A 12,687-nucleotide genomic window follows, 5' to 3' on the forward strand; every position below is an offset into this window, starting at 1 on the left:
AGTGGGGAAATTTTGGATCAAGTTCCCATATTTAAATTATGTTTATGCGCGATTAATCTTGTTAGGTATCCTATTCGTGGTTTCTTATAAATGTCATATATACATTATAACGTCATTACATCTCATGTAAGTTTTGATTTATGTTTTTGTGGTAGATTTTCCAATTACCATCTTTTTCATTTAAGTGATGTGCCTTGTTTAATGATATTTTTGTTTCTGTGACTTGGTCCTGTTTGCAGTTGACTAAAATTATGTATGCAGGTGTTTTGTGTGGTTTTTATTTTTGTTTATCCGGAAATACCCATTCAGTATTAAATAATAATATAAGTGGGGTTTTGTCCCATGAAAACTGATTTAAAACTATGCAACTTAATGTTAGGTTAGGCTTACTAATATTATTCTTATCCATTGAAATTTTATTTAATTTTTGTTTTATCATTATGCTGGCTTGCATCCAAATACATGTTTAATTACAATTTAGATAATTGGCCTTGTCTAGACATATTAGTCGCTTGATGAAGTGTGACTAAAATCCAGCAATTAAATTGTCATTGATGTGGGCATAACAAAAAATAGTTAAAGTACATTTTAATGAAAAACTGATTAAGACCAGCATGTTTTAGTGTAATTCTACAACACCATGTTCCTAATTACTGGTTTTTTATGTAATAAACATTTTAATAAATTATTGTTCTTTGTTTGTTTTGCCTTTAGGTCATTAGATCTAATATATATTTATTTTTTCACGACTAATTGGACACTCCCCTGTACTGTTCATGATGTAGGATTGGCATTGCAAGAGATTTATTGTTGACTGGAAGTAAAAAGTTATTTGGTGTGAGTATAGATTTAGGAGTGGCAGTGCATGAGATTTATTGTTGACTGAAAGTAAAAAGTTATTTGATGTGAGTATAGATTTATCTTAATATATAATTAGCTGTTAACATTTTTAACAATTATGCAGATGACACATGAGAAGATAATAACTTATATGGAATAGGGAGGTAGACTGATAAGTTTGCAAGTCTACTAAATCAAATTGTACTTGTACAGTTTTTATTGTTATTTGTATTTATTAATTTACATGAGGGCACTTTTTAGTTACAATGATTTTTGTTATATTGTGTTTATGATCTAATTTAATATTTATCGATATTTACTAGCATATGCTTTTATTATCAATAGAATTCTTGGTGTATTTTATCATTTGTTTTTTGAAAATAATTAATTTAAAATTTGCCAACAATCGAGGAGACCTAGTAGCCTTTCTTCAGAAATGAAGGGTTCTGCCATGGAAGAGGATATGTTAGAATAACCATGAAATGAAACTATTCAATGAGAGGGTCCAGTGATGTAATTTATGTAGTGGTCATATGAAAGCAAACATGCGAGTTGTTTGAAAATCCCTGCATACCATTCATTAAGGCTGTTTGTTTCATTTACAGATCAAGTGAAGAAAAAGTATTAGTGAGATGGCTTGAATGTAAACTTGAACTCCTTGTTCCAACTAATTGATTGGGATAATTACATGCATGAGATATGCATTGAATTGTCCAAAAAACATTTGTCTGTAATGATTGGTGGTGAAGAATGTAATATAGAAGTTGATGAAAGCATGTTCACCAAACATAAAAATTGTGCAGGGTGTTTCTCATGACAGTGGAGTTTACTCTGAGGCTAGAGTCATTTTTGGAACTTGTTCCAGTCAGGGCCCTCCCAATAATAACTCACTTGATAAAATGCAACATGAAATGGGGGTCAAATATTTCCTCAAATTTCTGGTTATTGTATTGCACTGTAACACTAGTTGAGGCTAGGTTCCTTCACTTCAAAGTGAACTATAGGTTGAAATTTGTTAATAATGATTTATTACCGCATACATAAAGTTAGATTTGTGAAAATTTGAGATTTTTGTGCTGTGCTCCTTTGTATTATTTAAGTTTGAAAGTAGCCAAGTAGATTTTATGCACATTACAATTTCCAAAACACCACTGCAAGCTATTTCCAAGCTCAGGCCCATCAATCAAGAGGTTGGGGAGAAGTATCAACCTTGTAAAAAAACCTGGGTCGATCTGACTCAAAGTGGTAGTTCCCTGTTATAGGGCCTATAATAGGTGAAGAACCAGTCTTGATGGTGGAAGAGGAAGATTTCCAACAGCATAGTGGGTGTAAGAACCTAAGGGAGATCACCCTAAAAAAAATCCTGCAAATTTGGAGGCAGTAAGGTAGCTGCCCTACCACCAAACGAGAGCCTCGAGGGATATGAATGGATCAACAGGATAATTAATTTGCAAAAGAACAAAAAGAAAAAGGAGTTTGGAATAGTGGAATATTTAAAAGTGGCTACATGGAATGCCCTGATCTATGACAAAGAAATTGAGAGTTTAGTGGTTATAAAAGAAAATAAAATAAATTTTGCTGCCATCTCAGAAAAAAACAGGGAGCAAGTTAATAAGTGTTCATTCACACTCTGCTGTATAGTGATGTATTGAAGACAACAAGGGCCCAGGGTGTGGCTATAGTAGTGGATCCTCTTTAGTCAACTTGAATCATAAATTATAAATTTGTGAGCAAGTATAATTTAATCTGCACCATTAAATACAGTCAAGGGTGTATTATAGTGGTAGCAGTATATATACCCCTGAAGAAGCAAAAGAAGTGGTTTTAGAAACAATTACAAATAGTAAAAATATAAAGGGAAGTTTAATTATTATAGTTGATCTAAATGATATAGTTCGCAATATACTGATAAGTGGAATTGTGGGATCATTTTGTGAAGACCACCTGAATTCAAATGACAAGCTTTAAGAGCTTTTGCTGTCTATAATGTTTTAAAAGTGTGTAATACATTTTTACTTCTGAAGTAAAGGAAGTATTATGAAAAATTTCACAAAGTATCACGAAAAATCTCAGATTTCAATGGAAATATCCATTTTGATCATCCTTGAATCAATTTTGACTAGTTTCGATGTCACATCTGTACATACATACATTTGTATCTTGCATAACTGAAAAATTATAAGCCGTAGAATGTTGAAATTTTGGATTTAGGACTGTTGTAACATCTAGTTGTGCACCGTGCACCTCCCCTTTTGATTGCAATCGACTGGACCAAAAGTGTCCAAAAAAGCCCAAAATCCAAAAAGATTTTGATTTTGGACTTTTTCTTAACTGCAGTAATCAGCCCTCATTGAGAGCTTTTCAACAATATATCATAAGTTGTACTTATTTTCATTGGTTACAGAGTTATAGCCAAATAAAATTTTAATGGTACTTACGTATTAATGCCACCGCAGCTACAGCTGTTGTTTAGGTTATGTTGATTTCGTGTACTGATAAATCGCACGAATATCAAAATAACCTAACTAAATATAACCTATGCTCGCTTCGCTCGCTAACCTCTTATAATTAACATTAAATATGCATAATATATACCATTTATTAATAATATAACCTTAATGTTATAGCACCGAAATCCGATTGACTACTTTGTTTTTAAATAAAGCTGTAGCTGCGGTGGCGTTAATACGTAAGAGGTTAGCGAGTGAAGTGAGCATAGGTTATTTTGATATACGTACGATTTGTCAGTACATGAAGTCAACATAACCTAAACAGCAGCTGTAGCTGCGGTGGCATTAATACGTAAGTACCATTTTAATTAATGAAATATTTGGATCGTACAAGGGGAAGGCACATCAGTTTGAAAAAAATTCATTCCTTTTTTTTTTTTTAATTTAAATGTATTGATTTATTAATAATTAACCCTGATTGTAAAAAAAATGTGTATGTAAAAGGAAGTTATTTGGTGTCCAAATCAGATTTTTAGAAAGAACACATATATATATATATATACATATACTAGACAGAGAGAATCAAAAATATAGAAACACCTTAATAACTTTAAAACTGTTCTAGATATAATACTGTAACTTTCAGGATAATGTATTGGTCAACTACTTTATTTTTTGATGAGAAACAACATTTCAATTCCTTCTTGAGGGGTGGCCCCAGGGGTTGTAACTCAAATATTTTAAATGGTAACACGCTTTACATGATAAATCATTTTAAAGGTCTCTAAGACAAGAAAAGTAGTATAAATAAAAATTTGGTATCATGTCTGTACCCAAAATGTTGGTGGGGTAAAGTTTGGATTTTGAAAAATTACATTGATCATTTAAGAAACTGTTATCACAAAAAATAAATTTGATTAAATGGATATTATCAAACAAATTTAGTTTAAAAAAAATTATTTATTAAGCATAACATTAGCTTATTTACTTGCATTCCATTTTAAAAAAATGTTCAAAATGTCCTCCTATTGTTTGACAGTGTACAATATTGTTGTAAAAAGGTGATGATACTGCATTATTCAATGATTCTCTAGTGATATGTTGTGCTGATTCTCAAATTCTGTTTTGTAAATCATCAATATCTTTAGGCTTATGATAAAACAGTATTTTTTAAGTGGCCCCATAGAAAGTAATCCATTGGTGAGAAGTTGGGTGACCTTGCTGGCCATTCTATTTTGATCCATTTAGCCTTCTTCCAGGAAAAAATGCATCAAAAATTTCACGTACCTGAAGACTGAAATGAGGTGGGGCACCATCTTGTTGAAACCAAATGTTTTGGGCCAACAATGTTTTGGATGATAAGGTCAAGAAGCAAAGCTCTCATAAAATTTCACTGCATTTAAATTTCAATCAATAAATATAGGCACTATCAATTGTCCATCAACATTACCTACCCATACATTTTCTTTCAATGGATGCTGTATATATGTGTCTCACAATACCGTTGTGGATTAATATCAGTCCATTGTCGATAATTATGGTGATTTATATTGCCATTTAAAAAAATGTGGCCTCATCACTAAACACTACATTGTTTAATAAATTAGGATCTGCTGAAATATTTTTCACCATAATTTCGCAGAATTAAAGTCTTCAATCATAGTCATCTTCATTAAGTTTTTGCATCAGATGAATTTTTGAAGGATTTGATATTTTCTCTTTTTAATATTCAAATGACTGAACTTTGGCTAATGTTATGTTATCATCTTGCTGCCTTTGCTCGTTAAGTCGAGGAAGGAGGATTCTTTATAAATTCTTGCACAGTTTAATGATTTGTTATTCTTCATTGCAGGTTTACGATGGACAAAAAAAAACGTATTTTAATGTTTTTTTAAATGTGATATCATTTCTTGAATTGATTTTTTGTTTACATTTCAGATCTGTAAATACAATTTTTCTATCACCCTTAGTTTTAAATAAATTACACATCAAAAAATTAAAGGAAAATGTAGTTAAAATCTGTAAAATTTGTAATTTTGCATGGCCATACCTCTGTTAGAATGATTTTGCAGATGCTTTTCTTTTATAAATAGCCTCAGGCACCTCCTGAATTAATGATCAATAGTAATTGGCTAGCATGTTAGTATTCCATTTCTCTTTATAGCAGCTTTCCATCACGGAAATGTCTTGGTGGAAACATTCACTGTGTTCGTCACTTACGTCTCTGAGGTTGTTCAGGAAAAAATCCAGACCTGAGTGAAGGAAATGTATCTTCAAAGACATATTACATCCCATAGCTCTGTATGAAGTAAGAAGTTGATTAACAATATCATGGTAATTGTCAGATTTTTGTTTGCCAAGAAAATATTACTAAATGTCTTTAAATGAAGCCCAGCTGCACTTTCTACATTATTTAACATTGAGTTAAATACATCACCTTTGACCAATTCTTTTATTTGAGGACCAACAGATATTACTTCTTTAATGTTTCCTTCACTTACATTCAGAAATTTCTGCCTGATGTATAAAAGTCCTGGACTGTCCACATTTGGAGTTAAGTTGTCTCATTTCTTCCACTGATTGGTAACATAATGTTATACCTAGCTCAGCTGCCCATTTGCAAAGAAAACACATGTACTGAGTATAGCCTAACTGCTTGGTTAACAAAGTAACTATAACTTTCAAGTCACCACATATGTTCCAGCTATGTTTTATATAATTTTTTTTTTTGAAGAACATCTTTCATCACATCATATGTCTCCTTCAAATTAATACCACAAGCAATTGGTATCAAAAGATATTTGTTACTTTCTGTTTTAGAACTACTTTTAAACTGTACTTGGATGAATCTATGAAAAGGTGCTAGTTCTCAGGTTTATGAACTTGTCCCAAGTGCAGCATAAGCTTATCAATATTTGTGCAACAAACCAAGTTATTTTCATCAATAAAGTAGTGAGAAAGTTCTTTTTGTCAGCTTCAAAAGCCCAAAAATTTTGTATTTTTTTAAAGTAAATTCCAACCTTGCAGTCTTGATTTTTTTGATAAATTTAAATCCCTTACCAAGTCATTTAATTCACCTTGTCATATAAGATGTGGCTTATTGGAAGATAATTGAAAATCAGAATCATTGTTATCTTCTTCAGTACTGCCTGCTTTTGAAACATGCATTTACAGGTAGCTCAGGAACTGGAATAATTTCACTGCAAGGTATAGGCCTGATTGCAGATTGCAATGAAGGATATTTTACAGTATATTTAGATTTTTTAGAAATTCTTGACACACTTGTTAAACAGAAGTAACAGTCAGTTACATGATCCTTTGGTTCACACCAAACCATAGGTACATGAAATGACAAAGCCTTCTGTGTACCTTTCAGCCATCCTCTTAAATATTCAGAACAATTAGTGCATACTACTATAAAGAGCCCACGTCTTATCCTGATCATCAATTTTACATTGAAAGTACAAATTATATTCTTTTTTAATTAAGTTGTAATTTTTTTTCTATTTGATTTTACGGTAAACTCACCAGATACATAACAAAAGGCATCCACATCATTTACAAAATTTTGAGACATTATGACACTGCATTAAACTTAAAACAGCAATACGACTGAACAATAGTAATTCATTCCTAAATCCAGTGTTTAATACAAACAACACAGCTTTGTTTTCAGCTACATGTTTTGACCTGCACAGACATGATTAATCTTGTCCGTGAATGCTCACTCTTCAGTATTAGATATGATGTCATAATATGTGACTATGATATGATTTAGTTCTTTGTCTAGTATAGTTTATTTATAGTTTACAAATTGTGTTAACATAGTTAAACAATAAAAAATGAGCTAACAACATAGAATATAGGAACTTAAAATGATAACTATACGTTAAAAAATGAAAATAATTAAAATTTAAATTTTTTTCAAAAATGGTGGGTAATAGAAAAATTCTGAGTTAATTTTTGTTTTTAGCATCAAAAACCAGATTAAATCATATATTGCATGTTACTGAACAATTCACAGACTCATTATATGACTTAACTTTATCATCAAAGTTCCTCATCATTAAAAGTGTGACCCTCTCCTGTTTACTAACTGACATGATAGCATTGTTAGCAGATAACACAGAAAAAATGAATTCATTAAAAAACAATTACAAAAAAGATAAAAAAGATATATATACAATGTGGTTAAGGTAGACTAAATCAGTTATTTAGCTAACCAGACAAAATAAAGTCTCATAAGAAACTAACAATGTAGTAGTTGAACCCTCTAAATGGAATATTATGTAGCAATGAAGTAAGCTTAATTTTGCAACAATAGTAAGAGACAATCAATGATCAGCATGATAGGTCAATATTTTTATTTATTTACCCATTAAATTGAAACAAAAACAATTTTTTGTTTAAAAATAAAATTTTTTTAAATTTAAATTTAACTTTTAAAGTCAGTTTTAATTAAAGTAGATTAAATTTTGATTTAATCCAGTTTAATTTCTTTTTATTTAATTTTATTATTTTTTTTTTGTCTTCAGTCATTTGACTGATTTGATGCAGCTCTCCAAGATTCCCTATCTAGTGCTAGTCACTTCATTTTGGTATACCTCCTACATCCTACATCCCTAACAATTTGTTTTACATCGCCGTGCTATTCAACATTTTATAACGCTCCTGCTTTGTCCATCTTTAGTAATTCTACTTCCCAAATAACAAAATTCTTCTACCTCCATAATCTTTTCTCCTCCTATTTTCACATTCAGTGGTCCATCTTTGTTATTTCTAATCTCATTATTTTATTATTTAAACTTATGAAATTTAGTAATTTTCAAAATTCTAAATTTATCCCGCCGCCATTTCGGGTGCAGTCATTGTACCAACCTTTTATTTATACTATTTTTCTTGTCTTAAATTACTTTTAAAATGATGTATTACACAAAGGGTATTACCGTTAAAATATTTGAGTTACAACCCCTGGGCCCCTCCAAAGAAGGAATGAGATTTTATTTCTAATCAAAAGCCAAAGTAGTTGACCGTTCTCTTAACCCTGAAAGTTATAGTATTCTATCTGGAATGATTTTAAAGTTGTAGAGGGGTTTCCATACTTTTGACTTTTATATAATCCATAAGTACATTTGGGTTGCTAGAGGAAGTCAGTCTCTCATAGATTATATTATTGTTAACAATAAAATATAAAATTTATTTAAAAATGTCTGTGTACGTAGAGGTTGTGATATTGGATGGTTAAGGTAAAATTATTACAAATACAAAAGGAGCAAATTTTTAAAAAGGGCAGGTAAGAGGTATGTTTACAATGTTCATTTATTGCAAAAGTAAAGTATCAGGCATTTATATAGTGTAGGCTGGCTCAACACTTAAGTAATGTGGACTTGCCCTTCTGTTAAGAAGAAATGGAACAATCTGAGCTTTGATGATTAAGAAGGTTGTAGATGAAGCTCTTTGTTCCAAAAAAAGAAATATGAGGAGGGAGGGTCTTCATATATTGATTGATGAAATTAAGAATGCCATATAAGAAAAAAAAATTGTTTATCATAAATATTTGCAGGGTAAAATGGTAGAGGAGTATAGAAGATATCAGATCTAACGTAATAGAGCAAGAGCGATAGTGGCTAGAACTCAGAAGGAATCTTGGGATTGGTATATGAGCCGAGTAGAGGAAGATGTATGTGGAGGACAAAGTATGGTATATAAAGTTTTAAGACATATGAATAGAGATGAAAAAGATAAGCTGAATTTCAGTGCAATTGAGGATGATTGGGTGAATCATTATAAAGAATTCTGATGTAATGAGTTACAGGATGATAATGTTTGGAGTATGAGTATGATTTGGAGACACGTACTCCAAATCAATTTGGATGAAATTTTATGTTAAGAGTTAGAAGAAGCCTTGTTTACATTTACAGAATAGGAAAGCTTGGGGTCGAGATAATCTGAATGGAGAATTGTTTAAATATAGAGTGGATCTGTCTTCATGGAAATATTTTTAACTTTTATCAATGAATGTTGCAATAGTGCAACAGTACCAGTTTATTGGAAAGAAGCAATGGCCAAATCATTCTTAAGAAAGATGACAGGAATATCTGCTGTAACTACTGAGAGATCTGCATATTGATTATTAGTTATATGTATATTACAGGATAATTAATAGCTAATTGACTAAAATGAGTGATGCTATTTTGTTGGAAGAGTAACAGCAGCGATTTTGGAAAGGGCAGTCATGCATTGATGCTTTCTTTACGCTTCAACAGGTTATTGAAAAGACAGTGGAATTTAATTGTGAAACACATAGCTTTCCTTGATCTAGAGAAAGCATTTGATAAGGTGAACAGGAGTCTCCTTTGGACTATATTGGAGACGAGAGGTTTTTCTTCTCATCTTATGAGAGTCATTAAAGATTAATTTAAAAATATTAGTATCTACTTTGACATTGGTAGGAAATTACTTCCCATTATATATTTTAATTAATAGAGTTAGGCAAGGGTGTAATATGTTACCAACATTTTTAATATATAAGGCGATGATGTAGTGAGAAGTTAAAAGCAGTGTGTAGATCCAGGAATGCAGTTGGAAGTGGAGTGGATAGATATATGAATATTTTAATATTTGCTGATGGTTAGGTTATAATTCACTCTTCAGAAGATCAGCTGCAAATGGCAGTTTATGTCACAACAATTTGGCTAAAGCATACATTCTTAAAATCTCAACTAATAAAATTATTTTAATTCATAGAGAAAAAAATATTATACGTTCTAAGATTGATCTGGAAGGTAAAAGTTTTGAACAAGTTAGTCACTCTTACTATCTGGCTGTAAAATTATGATAGCTGGGGAGCCCGATATAGAAAACGAGTTAAATACTTTTGAAGGCATATGTGGAAAATAGACACTATGTTAAAACACTGAAAAGTGAATGTAAATAGTCTATATAATGTTATGGCGTGCCCAGTTCTGTTATATGGAAGCGAGTCATGGGTCAAGACCAAGCAAGATGAAAATCGTGAAGAAGCTGCAGAGATGAAATTTTTTAGAGCATTGAAAGATATAACCTGTTTGGATCATATTTGAAGTATAGATATTATGGCAGAGTTCCGTGTAGGTGAAGAAAAATGTGTAACAGGATTTGGGATCCTAATCCATGATAGTTCAAGAAGTTGAAGGCAATATCTAAAAAAAAGATATGTCTCTTCAGGTTGTGACTTGTTTTTGAGATTGTGTTTTTCTAACTTAGATTCTACAATTTTTTTGAACTATTTTCTTTAGGAAGGCCAAAATATGTTTTGGACAAAGAATATTGAACATTTCATGTGCATAAATCTGGTTTTTGTTGAGCTTAATGTCTTTAAAACAAGGAATTTGTTAAACTTTACAAAAACCTTAAAAATGTGTATTATTAGCATGTATCAATACAAAATGGCTGAACTAAACATTCATTAAATAAAGTATCCATTGTTTTTCAATTCTCTTCAGAAGGTTCAACAATAAAAATCAAAAAATAAATACATTTTATCAGCAACATTTTTAGTTTTGAGTTGGGCTATGTGATTTGGTATGAATGATCTGTTTGCTAATATTTATTATCCATTTGGGTAGTGTATTGATTGATTCATATACAGTAGCATGCAAATTAATCCAAACACAGAATTTTTTGTCTATTTCTATATTGTGGCTACACTGCTTGACCACAACATCCATCCTTTAAGTTGTCTTTGTAATGTGAGATTATTTTCTTTCATTATTTAGCAATTTTCATATTATAAATATTGTAAGCTTATTTCATTTTTTACTACAAAATCATGTTTTTGTATTTTTTCTTCTATGTTTCTTGAATATATAATAATTGATATAACTCCAAGAGAGCTTTTAAAAATGTTCTCTTTCTGAGCATATCAATATGACACAACCACAAATAGCTTCTTAATGTGATGTTGGACTACGAACAGTGAATGCTACTTTTTTAAACAATTTAAAGAAATATTCCTCCTCTTCATCTGAGAGGAAAGGCAAATGTGACCTTAAAAGAAATACTATTCCCAACACAGGATTGATTATTATTAATAATGAAAAGTAAATTTGATCCAAAATTATCTGCTGGGGACTTACATTAAGAATTTGCAGACAGTGGAACAGAATTACATGTAACACAACATAGGTAAAATATATCGCTCAGTATTTTTAAGGAATTCATATCCTTATGATGATCCCATTGACTACTGTGCCACTAGTAGGAGGATTGTCAACAGTTTCCTGAAGAACTGATCTAGAGCTCTGAAATAAAAGTGTAATTTGAAAATTAGTACTTTAGAAGTTATAATAATTTTCAAATGGTATGTTTTGTGTTGCTGTTCAGTAAATAATTCCATTATTATTTTTTATGGTTAGTGTTTCTTAAACATTCATCTATTTAAATTTCGGTTTTGTAATGATGTTGATTTTTGCTAATTCTTTTATAAAGTTTAAAGATGAATATTTGGCAGTCCAAATGAGCATCTAGTTTTTTATTCTTTGTTAATGGTGGCTGAATGCTTTTGTTTGTAATTTTATCCATTATTAGATTATATATATGTCATATTACCTTGTGTGCTGTAAATATTGGTCTTTTAATTTTATATATTTGATAAGATGAAAAAGAAAAGAAGAAAAAATTTTCATACTACTAAGAATTAAATTGATTTTATCTAATGTATGCTTTTTGTTTTCAGAATTATGTGAGGTAATGGCAAGCAAGAGGCATTCACCCATTGTAGGTCAAACATGGCATCATGCATCTACACCATTACCAATTGAAACAGCTGCTCCTGACCCAAAGAGATTCTCCCCTCTACCTTCCGATGCTGCCTCCTTGTTAGTACAACTTGAAGCCAAGTTTTATTACATTATTGCTGTTTTGATTTTTTTCAGATTTTATTTTTTATTTTTACATTGATGTTTTTGTTAAGATTGTACAGAGTAAACTTACTTTGATTGTGCAAATTGTGACCCGATTGTGCATATTACAACTTATTTTGTCAGGAAAAAATTATGGATTAATACAGTAAGGATTATTTGATTGCCATTCACCAAGATGTCTATACCAAAATCCAAATATTTGGTATGTTACAAAAATTTCATTGGGCCAGTTTATTTGTACAGCAATGAGAAGTCACTCTTGTTTTCAAATTTGTTTTATTTGTCCAACGTAAAACTGATAAGAATACCAGGGTTGTTTGGAAAGTTCTCAGCCCGAAAGTACACAGATATGGTACAAGTATGACTAAATAACTATGATGTGTACCAATTATGATGCTTTAAATGGCATGCCACAAAGTTTCAGACGCATGCGCATTTAATTGCTTGTTCGTACTGATCGAGTAGACAAATAAGTTTGAGATTTTCTAAAAAAT

The 12,687-nt window shown here is 30.9% G+C and overlaps 1 protein-coding gene across 9 annotated transcripts in view; it reads left to right on the forward strand.

The window, feature by feature from the left end:
• Positions 1–12,687, forward strand: part of LOC142321890 (uncharacterized) — a 301,836-nt gene that overhangs the window by 239,740 nt on the left and 49,409 nt on the right. For 2 of the 9 annotated variants that reach the window (XM_075360376.1, XM_075360372.1), the window contains exons 1-3: positions 30–126; positions 715–905; positions 12,007–12,148. In XM_075360376.1, coding sequence (XP_075216491.1) covers positions 12,021–12,148 — 128 coding nt within the window. In that variant the 5' untranslated portion in view covers positions 30–126; positions 715–905; positions 12,007–12,020. Of the gene's footprint in view, positions 1–11; positions 127–714; positions 906–12,006; positions 12,149–12,687 lie in introns of those variants that run through there. The other 7 variants (XM_075360375.1, XM_075360374.1, XM_075360381.1 and 4 more) reach the window with 5 other exon arrangements.

Source organism: Lycorma delicatula, chromosome 3 (assembly GCF_047948215.1).
Source record: "Lycorma delicatula isolate Av1 chromosome 3, ASM4794821v1, whole genome shotgun sequence".
NCBI lineage: Eukaryota > Metazoa > Arthropoda > Insecta > Hemiptera > Fulgoridae > Lycorma > Lycorma delicatula.